This window comes from Haliotis asinina, chromosome 12 (assembly GCF_037392515.1).
Source record: "Haliotis asinina isolate JCU_RB_2024 chromosome 12, JCU_Hal_asi_v2, whole genome shotgun sequence".
NCBI lineage: Eukaryota > Metazoa > Mollusca > Gastropoda > Lepetellida > Haliotidae > Haliotis > Haliotis asinina.
Genome location: NC_090291.1, coordinates 44,790,521 through 44,808,822, shown reverse-complemented (window position 1 = coordinate 44,808,822; position 18,302 = coordinate 44,790,521). Strand labels below are relative to the sequence as shown.

The 18,302-nt window shown below is 40.3% G+C and overlaps 1 protein-coding gene across 1 annotated transcript in view; it reads left to right on the top strand.

The window, feature by feature from the left end:
* Nucleotides 1–18,302, top strand: part of LOC137258934 (maestro heat-like repeat-containing protein family member 1) — a 52,331-nt gene that overhangs the window by 31,127 nt on the left and 2,902 nt on the right. The window contains exons 21-39 of the mRNA XM_067796629.1: nt 1,294–1,416; nt 2,971–3,050; nt 3,951–4,188; nt 5,036–5,140; nt 5,979–6,114; nt 6,509–6,621; nt 7,652–7,804; nt 8,239–8,393; nt 9,476–9,641; nt 10,091–10,225; nt 11,225–11,301; nt 12,230–12,367; nt 12,961–13,081; nt 13,719–13,865; nt 14,482–14,670; nt 15,004–15,159; nt 16,784–16,918; nt 17,533–17,635; nt 18,197–18,262. Of these exons, the coding sequence (XP_067652730.1) occupies nt 1,294–1,416; nt 2,971–3,050; nt 3,951–4,188; nt 5,036–5,140; nt 5,979–6,114; nt 6,509–6,621; nt 7,652–7,804; nt 8,239–8,393; nt 9,476–9,641; nt 10,091–10,225; nt 11,225–11,301; nt 12,230–12,367; nt 12,961–13,081; nt 13,719–13,865; nt 14,482–14,670; nt 15,004–15,159; nt 16,784–16,918; nt 17,533–17,635; nt 18,197–18,262 (2,536 nt within the window). The remainder of the gene's footprint in view (nt 1–1,293; nt 1,417–2,970; nt 3,051–3,950; nt 4,189–5,035; nt 5,141–5,978; nt 6,115–6,508; nt 6,622–7,651; nt 7,805–8,238; nt 8,394–9,475; nt 9,642–10,090; nt 10,226–11,224; nt 11,302–12,229; nt 12,368–12,960; nt 13,082–13,718; nt 13,866–14,481; nt 14,671–15,003; nt 15,160–16,783; nt 16,919–17,532; nt 17,636–18,196; nt 18,263–18,302) is intronic.

The window sequence follows — 18,302 nt, the reverse complement described above, 5'->3', positions numbered from 1 at the left end:
GCAAAAAGCAAAAAGTGAAAGAGTTATGAACATGTTATAAATATTTTATTCATCTCAAGCAGGACATTGCCACACTAGTAGCAAACATGGTTTCATTGCTATGTGTGGCAGTGGCATAGCCTCGTGATTAAAGCATTACTTTGTCATGCCAAAGACCCAGGTTTGATTCTCCACATGGATACAATATTTGAAGCCTATTTCTGGTGTCCTCCACCGTGATGATGCTGGAATATTGTATTAAATGGACTTAAACCATACTCACTCACTCATTACTGAGTGTGGTGTTAGCAAGCAGTCAGTTAGTCACTTCAGATTTTTGAAGATACGTTTTAGAATTGATCTTCAGTAACCTAAGCTTGTCTTTAGAGCGACTAATAGGGTCTTGTGGCTTGCTGACTTGGTTGCCACATATCATTGCATCCCACTGGCGTAGATTGAGGCTCATGCTGTTGGTCACTGGATTATTTACTGATATACAGCAGAGTTAAACAAAAACAAAACCAAATCCACTGAGCTTTTATGAGCAATCAGTGTGGAATGGGACTTGTAATGGGGGTACCTCAATGGGGCAAGTGGTCAGGCTCTGGGACTAGACTGGCCAGTACAGAGTGTGTCATTGCATCCTATCTGCCTGAATCTTTGCCTACAACATCCACCTTGTCAGTTCAAGCATAATAAACATGCTCTGCGGTATTGATGGACAGTTCAAATACGAACAACACAATGTGTGGACTATGGTAAAGGCTGTTGTGAAGTTATAAATAAAGTTGACTGTGATAAAACAACATTGACTGTGGGACATTGATGACTCCGTAATCCTATGTTCTCCAAGTACCTGTACAGACCTACGTCTCCAAGCTGCCAATTCCTGGTGGTCATTGGTTCAAAGTCTGAGATGATCCTTGACCCTGAGACCTGATTGGTCGGTTGTGTACCATAGGAATGCCACCATCATCTCTGGCTCAGATGGAACATCATAGTCATTAATTACAGAGGCGTGAAACCAGTGGCGTCATTTTGGGGAGACACGATATATGGACACACAATAGATTTGTACTATTTAATTGCCTTGAAATAATCTAGTTGATAGGTTACTGTTGCAGTCGAGCAGCATCACCAGCGTGACCATGCGTCGTTGCCTGATTCATTGCATCAGCTTACTGGGGCAGTGTTACAGTCAGGACTGTGTGCGATCTGTAGCCCCATGTGCCATACTGAGAGACATGCTCTCCAGCCTACAGGTATTGTGTGGGGAGAGGTATATATCATGCATGTTTTTTGTCATTTATTCAGGACACAAGTGTCAAACAAAATCTGATTCGCACAGTGGATTTGATCGGCAAGGCCTTGCATCCCAACCATCTTGAGCAGACGTATAACTTCAGCACACGTGGGAATTTCATAGCTCACTTACAGGTACTGCCTGTGGCTAGGTAGTGTTTGCACTATAGTAAATATTCATACCATGATGTAGGAAATGCTACATGTATTAATTTTAGTTGAATTTAATCAGTTGTTCAAATTGCTAACATGCAGTGGAGCAGTTGATTCATGATGCAGATGGAGAATGAGTCTTTATGGTTTGACACATACTGCAACACACACTCTGAAACATCCAGAATAAATTCTTACTGTTTGCCAAGATATTTTCAGAAGTCACAGAACCACTGCTGAAATTTACCAACTGCCAAAAGTTGTAATGCAACTCCAAATCAGAGCAAGTTAAGATTTTTTCCTGGCTCAAGATTGCTTGAAATCCTTGTTTCACAGTGATATTGATAGATATATTTAGGTAATATTTGATGATTAAAGCTCCTGTTCTGTTGATCTGAAGGGGAAGTGTTATTTTGTCTACTTTTTTATAATGTCTAAAGAATTTAGAAATTATAAATTGGGAATGTGGAATTTCTCTTGGGAATTTTGACTGTCATTTGAAGCAGGCAAGGTGGCAGACAACAGCCTCAGACCTGGTGTAGTTAAAACTCTGTTGGTGTACTCTTCTCTGGACTGGTTAGTGAACTTGATAAATGCACATTGTATATATACAGTGAGATGTGGGTCTTTCAACTTGCATGTAGATGTTTCACTATAGATGTGCCTTTGAATGTGTATACTTTCGCACTCACATTATATTTTCAAACACAAATTGCATGAATTTGGTTGAAAAGCTTAATACTGGTAGAGGTGTATAACAGTACACTAGTAGAGCATATGTACAGAACATCCTTAACCCTAAGACAGTTTTAAGCTTGTGCTTTGTACAACATCACCAAGAGTTGTCGTAGTTGATGTCACTGCATCTGTTGTAGTCTGCATGTTGATGATGCTGTGTGTCCCGAGTGGGACACCAGCGGTATGATATCTCAAATTTCAGGCTATTTGCTGTGTCTAAAATATTTTTTAGATAATATGTACACACAATGCCCGTTGTTACTAGGTAATCAACCATCTTTGGTATTTTCCATGACAATGATGTGGATCATTGTCCTTACCATCGATCACTTGTTTTCTCCCTCAACTTATTTTTTACTTTTGCCTTGGTAACTGAAAAAGCTGAGACGAAGATGCTAAGTAAGAAACATGTTTGTTTTGCTGTCATGGTGATCCTGCCAGTTTTTAGTTTAACATAGCAGGACAGAATTTTGGCTCAGTACTAATGTTTCTGCACTTGTGATAAGTGTCTCAAAGTTGCCAAGTAATGTCTTTCTCTGCCGTAGCAATAAATGTGTCTGAGTCACTGTTGTCCCAAAACTGGAAGAGCAGATATCCATCCCTTAGGAAAGCTAAAGTGACTGTGGGTTTTAATATGAGATACCCACTGATTAGTGGTTACCAAGGAAACACCTGTATCACTTCAGGGTTACCCCCCATACAAGTGATATTTCTTGATATTACTGAAGACTTCTGAAAGCAGTGTTAAGCTCAACTCACTCTCTCACTCACTCACTGTCTTACCTCTGTTGCTTCCAGAATTACATGAAGGCGGAGCCAGTCGGTCACTTGTCCAACGAGACGAGAGCACTGGCCATGAATGCCTGTGCGACACTCATGTATCCATTTTGAAATACAAAGAACATATGTTTTACAGAGACTTTGTCTGATGGTATGGTTTAATTTATTGTTTAGCTGTAAGATTTTCTCTGCCCTGCATGCACAAATACATACATACAGACACGGGTGGATAGACAGACACAGACATACATGCAGAAAAACAGACTAATGCACACAGAGACAAAGATGGACAGACACAGAAAGATGCACGCACGCATGCATGCACGGATCCAGAGAAGTTGGTGCAGGGGTGCACACCCTTGCCTTTTGCACCAACTTCTCTGGATCCGCCTGTGTGTGTGTGTGTGTGTAGGGAGGCACACCCCTGCCCTTTGTTCTGAAAGATAATCATATGACTCGTGAAAAATAAGTCAGCACCCCACTTGAACAAGAGTGTGCAACTTCCCTCCTTCGTTTCTCAAGAGACCTGTGAAAGTCCGGGCAGAATAAGCCTTCAGCAACCCATGCTTGCTATAAAAGGCGATTATGCTTGTCGTATGAGGCGACTAAGAGGATCGGGTGGTCAGACCACTGACTTGGTTAGCACGTCATTGGTTCCCGGTTGCTCATGTTGTTGCTCACTAGATTGTCTAGTCCATACACGATTATTTACCGACCCGCGCCATATAGCTGGAATATTGCTGAGTGCAGCATAAAACTAAACTCACGCACTCTCACTCACTGCTTTCTCAAGAAGCTGTGTCTGCCCATGCACACTTGCAAGTGCCCATGTTATAGATCTGATGGTCAGGCTTGGTAAGTCGCTGCACACTAACGATGTAGACTTCATTATTTCATTATATACAAGAGTAGCAGTCAGCAACAGACATAGACACACGCACACTCACACAAAATAGCCTCTTTCATATTTCCAAGAATGTTTCCTTAGTACCACCCAGTAAGCTTGACCCATGCCTGTCAGAGGCTGAGATATTTGACCTGATCAAGACGGGGTTGGACTGCACATTGGGGCTGTCCCAGACTGGGTTCCCGCCAAAGAAGGGGAAGGAGGAGACGTATGATGAGATGCTGGAGATGGAGGTGTTGATGGATGCCACATTCCAGGCGCTGTACGATATGCTTACCTGCATACTCACCAAGGACCTCTCGCCACATGGTCTGGAGACAATATTCAAGGTACTGTACTTTTGACTGTTTTTGTTCTGTCATGTATGATATGAGTTTACTAGTGTTTGAATCCCACCATTGATGATTTGCTTCGTTATTAATGAACAATCTTCTGAAAAACTTGGTCTGTGTCATTTTTCAGATTTTTTATCCCGGTAGGTACTGCAGGTAGTATACCATGATGCAACCTACTACCTTATGGAGATGGCCAGTATATCATGAACATAAAATCTTAGACATAAAGATATATTCAGACGTGACTTTTCATTTACTGAAGTGAGTTTTATAAGAATTAAACAAGTTTTCAGACCCTGACAACTCTGAACATATGTTCTATAACCAAGTGTTTCAAAGACCTCAATGCTAGTTCCAAAATCATTTGTATTTGATTATGAGAAAATGTGATTGAACTCTTCGTCATTTGGTCACTACGACCAAATCTTCAGTTATTTCAATCAACTGGAACACCACTAGTTTCAACTGTGTGCTATATCAACTGATTTTACTGTGTGCCTCGTACAAATGTATACCCTCAGTAAAAGAGGTTTTACTGTGTACCCCACACAAATGTATACCCTCCGTAAAAGAGGTTTTACTGTTTGGCCCATGTAATGAGTTGATGCCTCTATGTGCCGAGTGTTCATAAGGTTTTACAGAGTGCCCGAGTGTTTTTTACACTGAGGTAATTCACAAATTGTGGATGTGGGACATCCTGAAAGAATGTCGTTAAGATGCAATACACTGTAGAACTGCAGAAGAATATATGGAACATTTTGATGAGCTGACCAGAAATGTTTCACCAGAAATAGAACGTTCATTTAACAGAATCTCTGCTGTATGTTTTGTGTTCCAACAGCACCTGGTGCCATGGATCCTGGAACCCGAGGAACACAAACGAGAGAGGGCCCTGAAGACATGGCAGACTGTCCTTACCTTCTACCTGGAGCAGGCAGACATCACAGTTAGTAGGGGACTCATGGGGAGGGGTTGTTGAGGGTGAGGGCATGGGTTATTGAAGGTATGGACAGGTGTTTCACATGTTTCACGTTTGCTTCATTGTGGGATAAAACTGAAGGTCTAGAAACACAAATCAATCTTAGTGCTAAGATAACTTTTGAGATAAGATTGCTTTGCTCACTCACTCACTCACTCACTCACTCACTGTATGTGTGAGAGGACAGTAAATAGTCAATTAGATCATGTTGTTTGTGACATATAGCTTTTTTTCGATGTACCAATGATAATTTGTGTGTAATCAGTGTTGTTGGTGTGGGGGATGAGAAGATTGGGGAGGATTGTTGTGGGGATTGATGGGGAGTTGTGGATGCGGATGAAGGAGATGGATAAGAAGGAGTTTGTTAGTGCATGGGAAGGATGGTGGATGTTGGTCGATGTGGATCTGCTGAGGGGTCAATGTGGATCTGCTGAGGGGTCAATGTGGATCTGCTGAGGGGAAGGGAGGGGTTGTTTTGGATGTTGGGGTTTTGAGGTAGCCTAAGGGTTAAAGTGTTTGCGCGTTATGCTGAAGACCTGGTCTTGATTCCCGTCATGGGTACAGTGTGTGAAACTTATTTCTGGTGTCACCACTGTGGATATTGCTGGAACATTGCTGAAAGCAGCATGAAACTAAAATCGCTCACTCTGGATGTGGATTATGGGAGAACTTGTGTGTATGCGGAAGATTTATTGTGGATGGTGTCATGGATATTGTGATAATGAAGGCAGGTACAATCAAAATGTATTGTAGATAGAAATCTTTCGCATGGTTTAATCTGACATGCTGTTTCATGCTTTTTCAGTCAGCAGAAAGGTTCAGCGATGAAGGAATATTTCTGGCCAGGATGATTCCTCGATGTACCGACCCTAGTATCAATATCCGTCTCCATGCCATTGACTGCGTACAGCTCATTCTCAAGATAGGACTCCGATATGAGGGTATGATAACAATAATATTCCTGTTATCATGTATGTTTCTCAATGCATGTTCAAAACTCCTAAACCTTCTGGTTATCATTACCCCAGATAGCTCAAGCAGCTTATGAGGTGCTTGAAGTAACCATTTTCTGCTATATGAACAGAATCAATTTGGAATGAAACTCACTTCTCTGAAGTAAGACCACATGTTTCACGTTTGCTTCATTGTGGGATAAGACTGAAGTCCTTTGAGCTAAGATTACTTTGCAGATTCACTCACTCACTCACTCACTCACTCACTGTATGTTTGAGAGGACAGAAAAAAGTCAATTAGGTCATGTTGTTTGTGACATTATAGCTTTTTTATGTACCAATGCTAATTTGTGTGTAATCAGTGTTTCCAATTGTTCCCAAGGTAACGATGCAGATCACAAGGACCAGATGGTAGAAGCTCTTGCCACCCTTAAGGAGAGACTGAAGAAAGGTGACCCCAACATTTTATTCAGTGTCATCAACGACCTTTCAAAGGTGAGCATTGTGAGGCATAGTCAGAGATTTTGAAATATTATTATCATTATTATCGGATATTTATAGAGTACACATATCCATGCAACTGGTACACGCACAAGGTGCAGGTATTTTGTTCCCTCAGTCATTGAATGTCAATCTCAGTGGTACATCGGATTATCAGTTTCAACTCCTTTAGGATCATACAATGCAATTTAGAATGTGGTCAAATGCATGTGTATTTTGGGGAACACATTGTCAATATTTAGTACTATATCTGAATATGTCAGTATGGATTCTAGTACTTTTGGAGTAGAGTTCTGTCAAGGATAAAATGGCACTTCCCTTGTGGGAGCCATACCAATATACTCTTAGCTGGAGTGCAGAGAATATGTAATCTATAAATACTCAATGCCATTTAGAAAGTGGTCAAATGTAACATATTATATCTGTGATTACACTTTCTCATTGAAGTACAGATTCTAGTACTTTTGTTGGGTTTAGTCCTATCTGGGATTTGAACCCACACTCTCAGACAGGCACCTAATAGCCACCAGCTATCTCAACAAAGTCAACCATCTTAACAAAGTCACTCTGCTACCGCAGCTTCCACCTAAAATAGAAGCCAAGCAACAGGTAGTTTAGACCATGGACCTTGTGTACCCTCTGAGAAGAACAGATTGGCACAGCAGAATGCTATTAATACACAATGCCAGTTAGAAAGTGGTCACATCTGACGTGTTATATTTGGGTTTACACTTTCTCAGTAAAGTACAGATTCTAGTACCTTTTGGAGTTGAGTCCCATCAGGGATTCAAAGCTGTTGTATGGGGGCTGGACTTTGTGTGCTAGTTATTCTGTGCTGGTTATTTTGTGCCTCACAAGAAGAAAAAGAATACAGGGTATTTTTTGACATGTGGTAAGACAGATCACTATTGTTGAAATTCCGAAATTACAACCTACATTCCCAAATCATTTGGACAAAATTATCTTTTGGTATTAATGAGGCTTTGTTTGAATTAAGAACAATCTGATTCAATCTGTCTCTCAGGTCGTGTCGAAGAAGCTCCCAGCTGATCACCTTCAGCCGTTCATGGAGGTGCTTCAAGAGGGTCTGCTGGATGCCCAGTCTCACAGCTCCTCTGGAGCATGTGTGGTTCTCAATGGTCTGATGAAGACCCGTGGAAGCGAGCTACATAAAGAGGTGAGGGTGTAGAGGAGGGTACTGTAGTCTTGCAACTCCTCTGAGGCATGTGTGGCTCTCAATGGTCAGATGAAAACCCATGGAAACGAGCAACATAAAGAGGTGAGGGTGTAGAGGAGGGTTACTGTAGTCTGACAGCTCTTCTGTTGTTGCAAATTGATCTCATTGGTCTGATGAAGTTGGGGAACCACCTAGAGGTGACGATGAGGGATATTGTACTACCCTGCCCACAACCAATTCCAGGGTATGAATTGTTCTCTGTGATCTGATGAAGAGGTGAAGCACATAAATCTGAACTCAATGGATCCTATATTTGATCAGCTTCATGAGAAATTTTAGAGGCTAATTGATAGTTACGTAAGTCATTAATATGTCATATTCATACAGGTGTGCAATTGCTGGATGATCTAATATTACAAGTATGGTTTTTCCAGGTGAGCAAGATCCTTGACAACCTGTACGAAAAGCTGCGATTGATCCAGTGTCCACAGACTAGAACAGGAACTCTCCGAACAATACGAACAATGGCATCTCACCATCTCATCCCAGTCGTCACAACACTGCTGGGATACCCACTGCCTTACGATGAGTAAGTTATATCTATATAGTAAGATACCCACTACCTTACAATGAGAAGGTCATATCTGTGTGAGATATACTTGATGCCTACGATGAGTAACTTATAGCTGTATCATGAGATACCCATTGCTCTACGATGTGTAAGTTACATCTGTATCATGAGATACCCATTGCTGTACAATGAGTAAGTTACGTCTGTATCGTGAGATACCCATTGCTGTACGATGAGTAAATTACATCTGTATCATGAGATACCCATTGCTCTACGATGTGTAAGTTACATCTGTATCATGAGATACCCATTGCTCTACGATGTGTAAGTTACATCTGTATCATGAGATACCCATTGCTCTACAATGAGTAAGTTACGTCTGTTTCGTGAGATACCCATTGCTCTACGATGTGTAAGTTACATCTGTATCATGAGATAACCATTGCTCTACAGTGTGTAAGTTACATCTGTATCATGAGATACCCATTGCTGTACAATGAGTAAGTTACGTCTGTATCATGAGATAACCATTGCTGTACGATGAGTAAGTTACATCTATATCGTGAGATAAAAACTGCTGTACGATGTGTAAGTTACATCTGTATTGTGAGATACCCATTGTGTAAATTACATCTGTATTGTGAGATACCCATTGCTGTACGATGTGTAAGTTACATCTGTATCGTGAGATACCCATTGCTGTACAATGTGTAAGTTACATCTGTATCGTACATCTGTACGATGAGTAAGTTGTATCTGTATAGTTAGATACCCATTGCCAAACAATATTTAAATTATATCTGTATCATGAAATGGTGGCTGTTTCATAAGGAGTAAGTTATGTGTGTATCGTGAGATACCCACTGTGGTACGATGAGTAAGTTATATCTATATCTGCTTTATATGTGAGTTGCACCTGTTACGTGAGATGCTGAATGCCTAATGACGAGTATGCTTTGTCTGATATTCACTCCCTTACAATGTGTTATGGGAGGACTGATACTGCTGCTTGCAAGCTGACTGATATGGCAGTCCTCTCAGCTTATCATCTTTGTGTCAGCCACATGTTTAATGTACGACCATGGTGTCTTGACTTCCAGACACATAGTTGAGGTGTGGCACATCATTGCCCAGGACTCACAGTTAACGTCCAGCATGATCGATCACTTCCTGGACCTTCTACAGAAGAGTCTGCCTTACGAGGAGAAGCCAGACCCACGTGACAAGACCCAACTGCTCAAGACAGCAACAATTATCCCCCTTGCTGTCAGTATTGTCAAGCAGAGATTTAGAATCAAGGGATAGTGGGATTGTGTAAAGGGAGTGTTTTAGATTTAAGTAATTACTAACTGTTACTGTTTTTCATTTTACAGATATTTGAATACTTTAAATATGATCTCATATATTCAGAAAGCAAGTATTAACCTTTTTTACTGTCATTGCCCCAGGTGTGTCTTTAATCATTGTGTAGGGCCAATTTGAAAAGACCCTTGGAAGAATAAAAGACAGTGGCCAGTGTTTGGCCTTCAGTGTTATCTTATGCATTTTGATCAATTCCTACAAGTCAGGAAGCAGATCATAATGTTTGTTACAGAAAAGTTAACTACAAAATATAGAACCCATCATTCAGTCAAATATATGTTTTTGAAAAAGTGGATGCGAGAAAATAAATCATACTGGTCACGGCCAAAATATAAATCCATGTTATGCTCCAGGTTACTTATGCATTGAAAGAAATATTTGAGGTGGATGAATCGGAAGAACAAGTATTGAAGAACTTTCACAGACTGTTTGCAGCGTTGATGGTGCGGGTGGGCTCTGCCGTCGGAGTTGGGCCTCCCAAAATTCAGGTCTGTGGAAGCTGATAGTTAGCTGTGTGTGAGTAGTTGGTTGGACTGTTGTTCAATGCCACTGTCAGCAATATTACAGCTATATGGCGGCAGTCTGTTAATAATCAATTCTGGACCAGACAGTCCAGTGATCGACCATATGAGCATTAATCTACACAACTGAGATATGATGACACGAGTCAACCAAATAGGCAAGCCTGACCACCTGATGCCGTTAGTTGTTACTTACAACCAGCATTTGTTATTGAAGACCTCTTCAAATCCCGATCTTTACGGGTCAAGTGACACCTGTGTTTACAAGGTGATATTTGCAGTATTTTCATATTTGTCAGTGTCAATGAAGACAGCAGTCGCAGCTGTGGTTTGCTCGCAGTGCGACTATAATTTGGATAAATCATCCAGACAAATGGATAAGTCCAAAACTATTAATAAAATATATGCAAGAACTCCTACCTCTTTCTGGATACGTCTCCATGATTTGTTTCCAAGTTTGTTTGTTTGGATAATTTAGGAAGCGAAAGCGAGTTGTGATAGTTACACTCAATGTCCCAGCATACACACCTGGACCCACTTGCACAACACCACCTTGACTTCCAAATTTAGAATTTGTACTTTACCAAGAAAGTGTAATCCCAAATATAACATATGTTACATTTGACCACTTTCTAAATGGCATCGTGTAATCATGCGACATGGCATCGGAGTAGGCTAGCACTAAACACATATATGCATACGCACATGTATTGTATACTGCTATTTTAAGTATTCAATTCACCCCAGCTTCATGACCGAAGTAGTGGGCTGAACACTCCAAAAACCTGTGTTTGATGCCCCACATAGGTACAATGTGCAAAGTCCATTTCTGGTGTCCCCTGCCGTGATATTGCTGGAATATTGTTGAAAGCAGCGTAAAACTAAACTCTGTGTCTCACTCATGACTGAAATGCAGCTTTCTTGAGTTTGATTGTGTTGCTTGTCACTGTTGCTTTATTTTTACAGGTTGAAAAAGAAGAGACGAAATCAAAGGACAAGAAAAAAGCTCCAAAGGTGGAACAAAAACTCATCAACCCGAGTCAGTAAGGAAGCATTTCAATTTGCCTTCTGTGAGATACATTGTAATACACTGTACTGGCAGACAGCCAACCCAATATCTAAGGCACAGCTTGGGGTTAGGGAGTATGCTTTTTGGCTGCTTTTAGCAATGTTCCAGCGATATCAAGGAGGGAAACACCAGAAATGGGCTTTACACATAGTACCCATCTGGGAAATTCGTGTCTTTGGCATAATGAATGAATGCATTAACCACTAGGCTACTCCACTGCCTTTCACTTTGAAGACCTGTGTCTCTAGGATATGCCTGATATCAATGATCATAGTTTAAGTTACTAAATGAACAACATTTGCTTCAGCAACACAAAAGTCTGAGGACTTCAAATGACAGTTTGCATAGAACAGTCGTCTGTGAATTTTGAGCAATGAAGGTGACAAATAATGACAAGCAACTTCTTTCAAGACTAGGTTTGGAAATACGTTGATTCCAAATTTGAAAATTGAAAAAGGCAGTATATTCAGTGGGATGTGAGAAGTCTTTTGTAGTTTCACATGTTTATCTCACTGAAGATGGATGACGACTTTGATGGAAACAGCTGCTGAGACTGTATGTGTTGTTTGGAAGAGAGCATATTAACATTTTCATTGATGCATGGTATTTTTACTTGAACAAGTAAACAACTCTGACTGGTCCTATGAAAGGTCATTCTGATGTGACTCATTGGAGGTAGTGAGAACCAAGATCTGACTATTCCTTTAAACTGTAACAATATTTGAACACTTGTGTCTTTAATTGATTTCTGATGTGAATGTCAGTATCTGTTACCTGAAACAGGAACTGTCTGAATTGGGTGTGGATGTGTTTACCTGTGTGTACCTGTGTAATATGTCAAAGTTTGGATCAGCACATATGTGCCCAGGTTAGTAAAATAAACTTGTTCATTCCCTGACCAGAGCAGTGACAGAGGCCTTCCAGAAGTTCCTCCAGAGAGCCAAGAGCTTTGACATGTGTGAGAGTCTGCAGAAGGAGATGGTGTTTATCAACATGGAGGATGAGGTGCTGTACCCAGAGTCCATCACTACTCTAGCCAGGTACTGAGATCAGTGTCCTTTAGGAGAGATCAGTGTGAAATAGGGACTTCTAGAAACCAGGTACTGAGATCAGTGTCCTTTAGGAGAGATCAGGGTGAAATAGGGACTTCTAGAAGCCAGGTACTGAGATCAGTGTCCTTTTAGGGAGATCAGGGTGAAATAGGGACTTCTAGAAACCAGGTACTGAGATCAGCGTCCTTTAGGGGAGATCAGGGTGAAATAGGGACTTCTAGAAGCCAGGTACTGAGATCAGAGTCCTTTAGGAGAGATCAGGTTGAAATAGGGACTTCTAGAAGCCAGGTACTGAGATCAGTGTCCTTTAGGGGAGATCAGGTTGAACTAGGGACTTCTAGAAACCAGGTACTGAGATCAGCGTCCTGTAGGAGAGATCAGGTTGAAATAGGGACTTCTAGAAACCAGGTACTGAGATCAGTGTCCTTTAATAGAGATCAGGTTGAAATAGGGACTTCTAGAAGCCAGGTACTGAGATCAGTGTCCTTTAGGAGAGATCAGGTTGAAATAGGGACTTCTAGAAGCCAGGTACTGAGCCTCCCACAGAATCTTTGTTTTAATGCATGTAATTGTGTTGACAGAGTTCTGGTATCAAGCACAGCAGAAGCGGCCTACACATCCAAGATTGTGGCCAATCTTACATCAGTTTTGTCCAGTCTTTTCGATCCACAAAGGGTTGTCGTGGCTGCTTTCTTTGCAGAGGTAAGATGCCCTTTTGAGGAAGTAGTGACTATCTGTCTGTATCATTTTCATGTCCTTCAAAACACATGCAGTAATCTTTGCTTGGGGAAAGATAGATTATGTTCTGAGAATTATTAGAGCAAGCTTGTCGATATGGATGTATTTTCAGCGCGTGGTCAACACATGCAAGTTGGATTTGAACTCTTTTCTTTTTCTTACAAACATTTCAGTTGTAGCTGGTTGGAATTTTGAAAAAGAATCATCTTCCATGTTCGCTTACTAGGAAATAGCATTGTATCTTTGTGGAGTATTTTATAGGTATTCAGTGGTTTGAGACTAGTTAAAGTGGATTCTGTTATTCTTAGGCATTTAGTTTGTCGATGCACAGATAGCCAGTGGTGAATTACTGATGCCTAAGTTACAGTGCAGTTACAAGTACAACTGAATCGTGAAGATCTGGGTTAGAATTGGTCTTCAGCAACCAAGAGTGCCAAGAGGTGACTAACAAGATGGATTGGTCAGGCTCACTGACTTGGTTGTCTTTCTCTTTGTATCCCAATTGTGTGACTTGATTATCATTATGTTGATCACTGGATTGTCGTATCCAGGCTGCAGGTTTTAATGTAGTCTCAAGTATCTCCCTGTGTCTGTGTTTCAGCTGATCAACCAGAAGTGTGCTGGAGATGACACCCTGGTGGAGCTGATCATGAACAGCTTGCTGGGACGCCTTGTAGACTCGTCACACGTCGTGAGAATGTTGTGTATACGAGGACTCAGTAATGTGGCTAGTGTGGGCAAGGACCAGGTTAGACCTAGTCTCATCACCTAATATTGTGACAGTATACCCATGAGGATCAGGGTTAGAAGTGATCTTCAGTTATCCATGCTTGTCATAAGAGGTGACTAACAGCATTGACTGGTCAGGACCACTGACTTGGTTGATACATGTCATCGTATCCCAATTATGTAGAATGACGCACATGCTATTGATCACTGGTTTGTCTGGTCCAGACTTGATTTTTTACAGACCATGGCCATGTAGGAGGAGTATTGCTGAATGTGGCATAAAAGTAAATGCACTCCCAAATATTTAGTCAGTAATCTCACGAAGACTACTGAACATAAACAGCTGTGACACATTAATCATTATACATGATATATTGAGATTGCACTTTCTCAGATTTTACTGCTTTATTTTTGGTTAAGTACCATCTGGTATCTGTACCCATGTTCTCAGAATAAGGCACCTAACTGCTAGCCCAAAAGGTCAGCATTCTAACCCACACAGCCACCATGTCTGGTGCTGTGACACCTGGTACTTTGTGTTTTCATCTGACATGTATATGTTAGTATTACCTTAGCTATGAATAACCAAATGAAAATTGTTCACCATTAAATCCTCTTGGTTCTGTTTTCACCAGGTTCAAAAATACTCAACAACAATCCTGTCAGCCATGATGGCAGGCATGGATGATAAAGAAGATCCAAATGATGACATCACAATTGAAGCGATGAGCGGTCTGTCACGCATCATGTCCGAAATTGACGAGAGTCATATCCGAGCCATTCTCATCAACGTTGCACTCAAAATTAGGCCTTGCTTTGAAAAGGTATCCATGGAAAATATTAATATCATCTTGCATTAAATATGTTTGGGAGCTTTATTCCAGATTAGGCAGTACTGAAATGATTCTGATAAAGATGTTGGTGACATCAAGTGACCTTCATGTTTGGTCAGACATGTACTTTCAGTTTTCAGTGTAAATATAATAAATTATAACAAATGCATCTTATCAGGAGTCTAATATTCTCTGAAAAGGAGGACATACTATTTTCAAACTTTCACTTCAGACATTGAAAGAATTCCAGAGTCTCTGCATCATTATTACAACACTTGTGTAGGAATTTCAAATGAGTTTTGTGTCTTGTGCTTCTGGCTGCAGGAGAAACCAGCAGTACGTGCTCAGGCATTCATATTGTTTGGCAATCTGTCCCGCTTTGGAGACGGTCCATCTCGAGCGCCCTTCCTTGAACAAATACACAGTAACTTCATCAGTCTTCTCCTACATCTGAATGATCCAGAACCGGATGTGAAGAAGGTGAGGCTCGAGCATCTGCAGTACAAGGTGCATTGTCATCCTCCGTGAGGTCAGTTGTGACATGCAGTGGGGTAGCCAAGTGGTTAAAGCACTCGCTTGTCATGCCAAAGACCAGAGTTCAGTTCCCCACATGGGAACAATGTATGCCATGTCCCCTGCCGTGATATTGTTGAAATATAGCTAAAAGTGGCATAAAACTAAACTCACCCACTTGCTAAATGTGAGAAGATGCTGAGTACTCAGCCCATTTGTAAAACCTTTGTTCGTAGCAGATGATCTGTAATTTGATTGATTAGGTGTTGTATCAAACAGACAATTCAGAACTTAATTTTTTTTCTCATGAACAGCTGTCTGCATTTCAATAATTCTCAAGAGACTTTTACAGCAACTGTCAAGTAATATTGCAGCAGTGTAGGAAAGATAGCCCATCCCAACATCCGAGATGGGTGAATTTTGTGGAGGATGGGTTAAAAAAATCATCTCGTCCGTCCTCATGTCAACACATTTTTTGCAAACCAATGACCCCTTTAAAATTGAAATTCTCCCAACTTGTTATGGTCTCATGATCCCTCCCTTAAAATTTATATGTACCTTTGACACTGTTATCGTACAATTGGGATAATATTGAGACAATGCAGTTTCTTTATATGCCAGGTATATTAAGAATATTTTTAAGAAAGTGTTTTTACTTGGAACTAGTTTATTGTTCATCTTAGTGATGTATGCCAAATGGAATATACCCAAACCACACGGCAGAATCTGTGTTTTGGTAAGGCTGCTTTGAGCTTAGAGTTTTGTTTGCAATGTATTGCTTTATAGAAATGTTTATCCAGTGTTTCAACTTAGTAATTGATCATAATATTTCATGTATAAATATTTGTATTCATTACCACATATTTGTGAAACATATTGTAATTGCCTCATAGTGTATTCCTTGCAATAGTAAAAACACAAAGTTTACATGCTGAAGTTTATATCCTCATTATCAGTTGATTCTACAGCGATAGCAAGCCTTTTGAATTCTCAGTGAGCATGTGTAATTCAAAGTTAAACAATATTGTCCTCATCTAAAGAGATGGTTCAGACTTCTAAGTTTTACCAGAGACAACCAAAAGTTTCAGTGTTCTACCTTGGACATTTTTTTTAAGGTTCCAGAACAAATGGTCTGTCTGTTCTTCCATCTGAGATGGCAGGGACAGAATTTCTCAGACACTGTTAAAGATAGAGAAAACAAATTTAGTATCTTTTCAGGACATGAATGGCTTGTTTAAAAACAGAAACAGTTTTACAGTTTGTTACAGTTACAGTTTGTCATGCATTTCTTGATATAGTGCATATTGTCACCAGTGGAAACAGATTTTCTCAGTAACCGTTACAGAAAGCGAAACCAAATATGGTATGTGTTTTTAGGACATGAATGTTCTGATGGAGTGAAAAAACAGGATCCAAATAGGAACAGAACACTGGCAGGGGATATTGATGACCATGTCTTCTTGTTTCTATTCTACATTATTGGTACACTGTGCCAGATCGTAAACGTGTAGTGTCCTGTAGGATATAGATTGCATGGACACATCATTATAATACAATACCCCTGTAAACTGTTTGTACGTCTGTGTTCCAGGCTTGCAAGTATGCCTTACGAATGCTGGGACCACTGATAGGATCAGAGGCTGTCAACGACAAATTTCAGAAACATCTCCTGGAAGAAGCAAATCTTTTCTATGGGGAATTCATGAATGACTTGTCCAAACTTATTGTAAGTAACAGCATTTGAAAGGATGTCATCTTGTCTGGAACAGATCTTCCAATGCTAGTTTCATCACACTTGGTACACATGTCAAGCATGATCCCTAGATGTTCCGTTTGGGGATTAGACGTAGATATAAAATTTATTTTTTGCAGTTTCCAGGTCATTTTGTTTAGCAGATCTCACAAACTTTAACTTGATCTAACTTGGTGCACATGTTTGCCCTGTTTACCATGTCCCTAGATATGTCTTTTGGGATTTACACCAGTGTGTGAATTTTATTTTTTGTAGTTTCCATGACAACAAGTTTGACTTGGACTGAAATTGGTGGTTGTGCTCTTTTCTGCAACAGAACTTTAAAACCGTTCACCTTTTCTTACGAAAACTGTCATCATAATTAGTCGACATGTTCATAAAAAGTACTTTGCCTCTGTAGGGGATGTTGATGACTTTGTCTTCTTGTTATTTTTTGTCTTTCAAAGGTCCTCAAAAAGCAAGTCTTAAATATTTTGTTGTGTGATAATTGTGTAAATGCCAGAATACATGGAATACATATCTGTACATGCAGAAGTAGTTTTCGACAGTCAAGTTTATATTGTTGAGTTGTTGTTTATTTAACACAGATTCAAGATTTTTCGGAAAAGACCAACTTCTATGTGATGGGCTGTGTCTCATTCTTCAAAAGCCACTGGGATGAAATCAAAAGCAATGCTGCAATGTTTGCAGGTATACACATACTTATATTTGTCCTTTGAGAAGTTTCTGCTATGTAGGTTTAGATTCAAGGCAGACAAGGGTCCCAGTACACACTGGTACTTACAAGAGCTGAGGGTGACCAGGAGATAGAACTGTGATGTGGCTGAATTTGTGCCAGTGTTACTGAATGATGTCAAGTTTTGGTTGTTGCCAAATCATTAGTTTCCACGGTGTGGATGATTATTGACAAGCTTTTGTGATGTATGTATTGTAAACTCCTTCCTTCATTTACAATGTGTTACTTTGCTCTACTTGTAATTCTGATCTGTCATTTCAGTGATGACGCTTTGCTGGCATTACTGTCTTATCAAATAACATATATATAATGCACTGATGTGCATGAAATCGGCATAACATGCTGTGCATTTGATTGTCTTTGCATAATTTTTAATCCAACATGCACCCAAACTACACACTCCTGTCTATATGTGAGCAGTGTTCACATTTTCAGCTGGTAGAGTCCATGTCATGTCACATTGTCACTCATTATCTGACTGCATGGTATTATTATGGTTGTGCCTTCTTCACCAGGATTCTTGCTGGGTAACCTTCCAAAAGAGAAGCAAGGAAGCATCACAAAGGAACATGTGTGTTCAGGTACTGTCCTCATACTGTCACTGTTGATAACTGACATTGA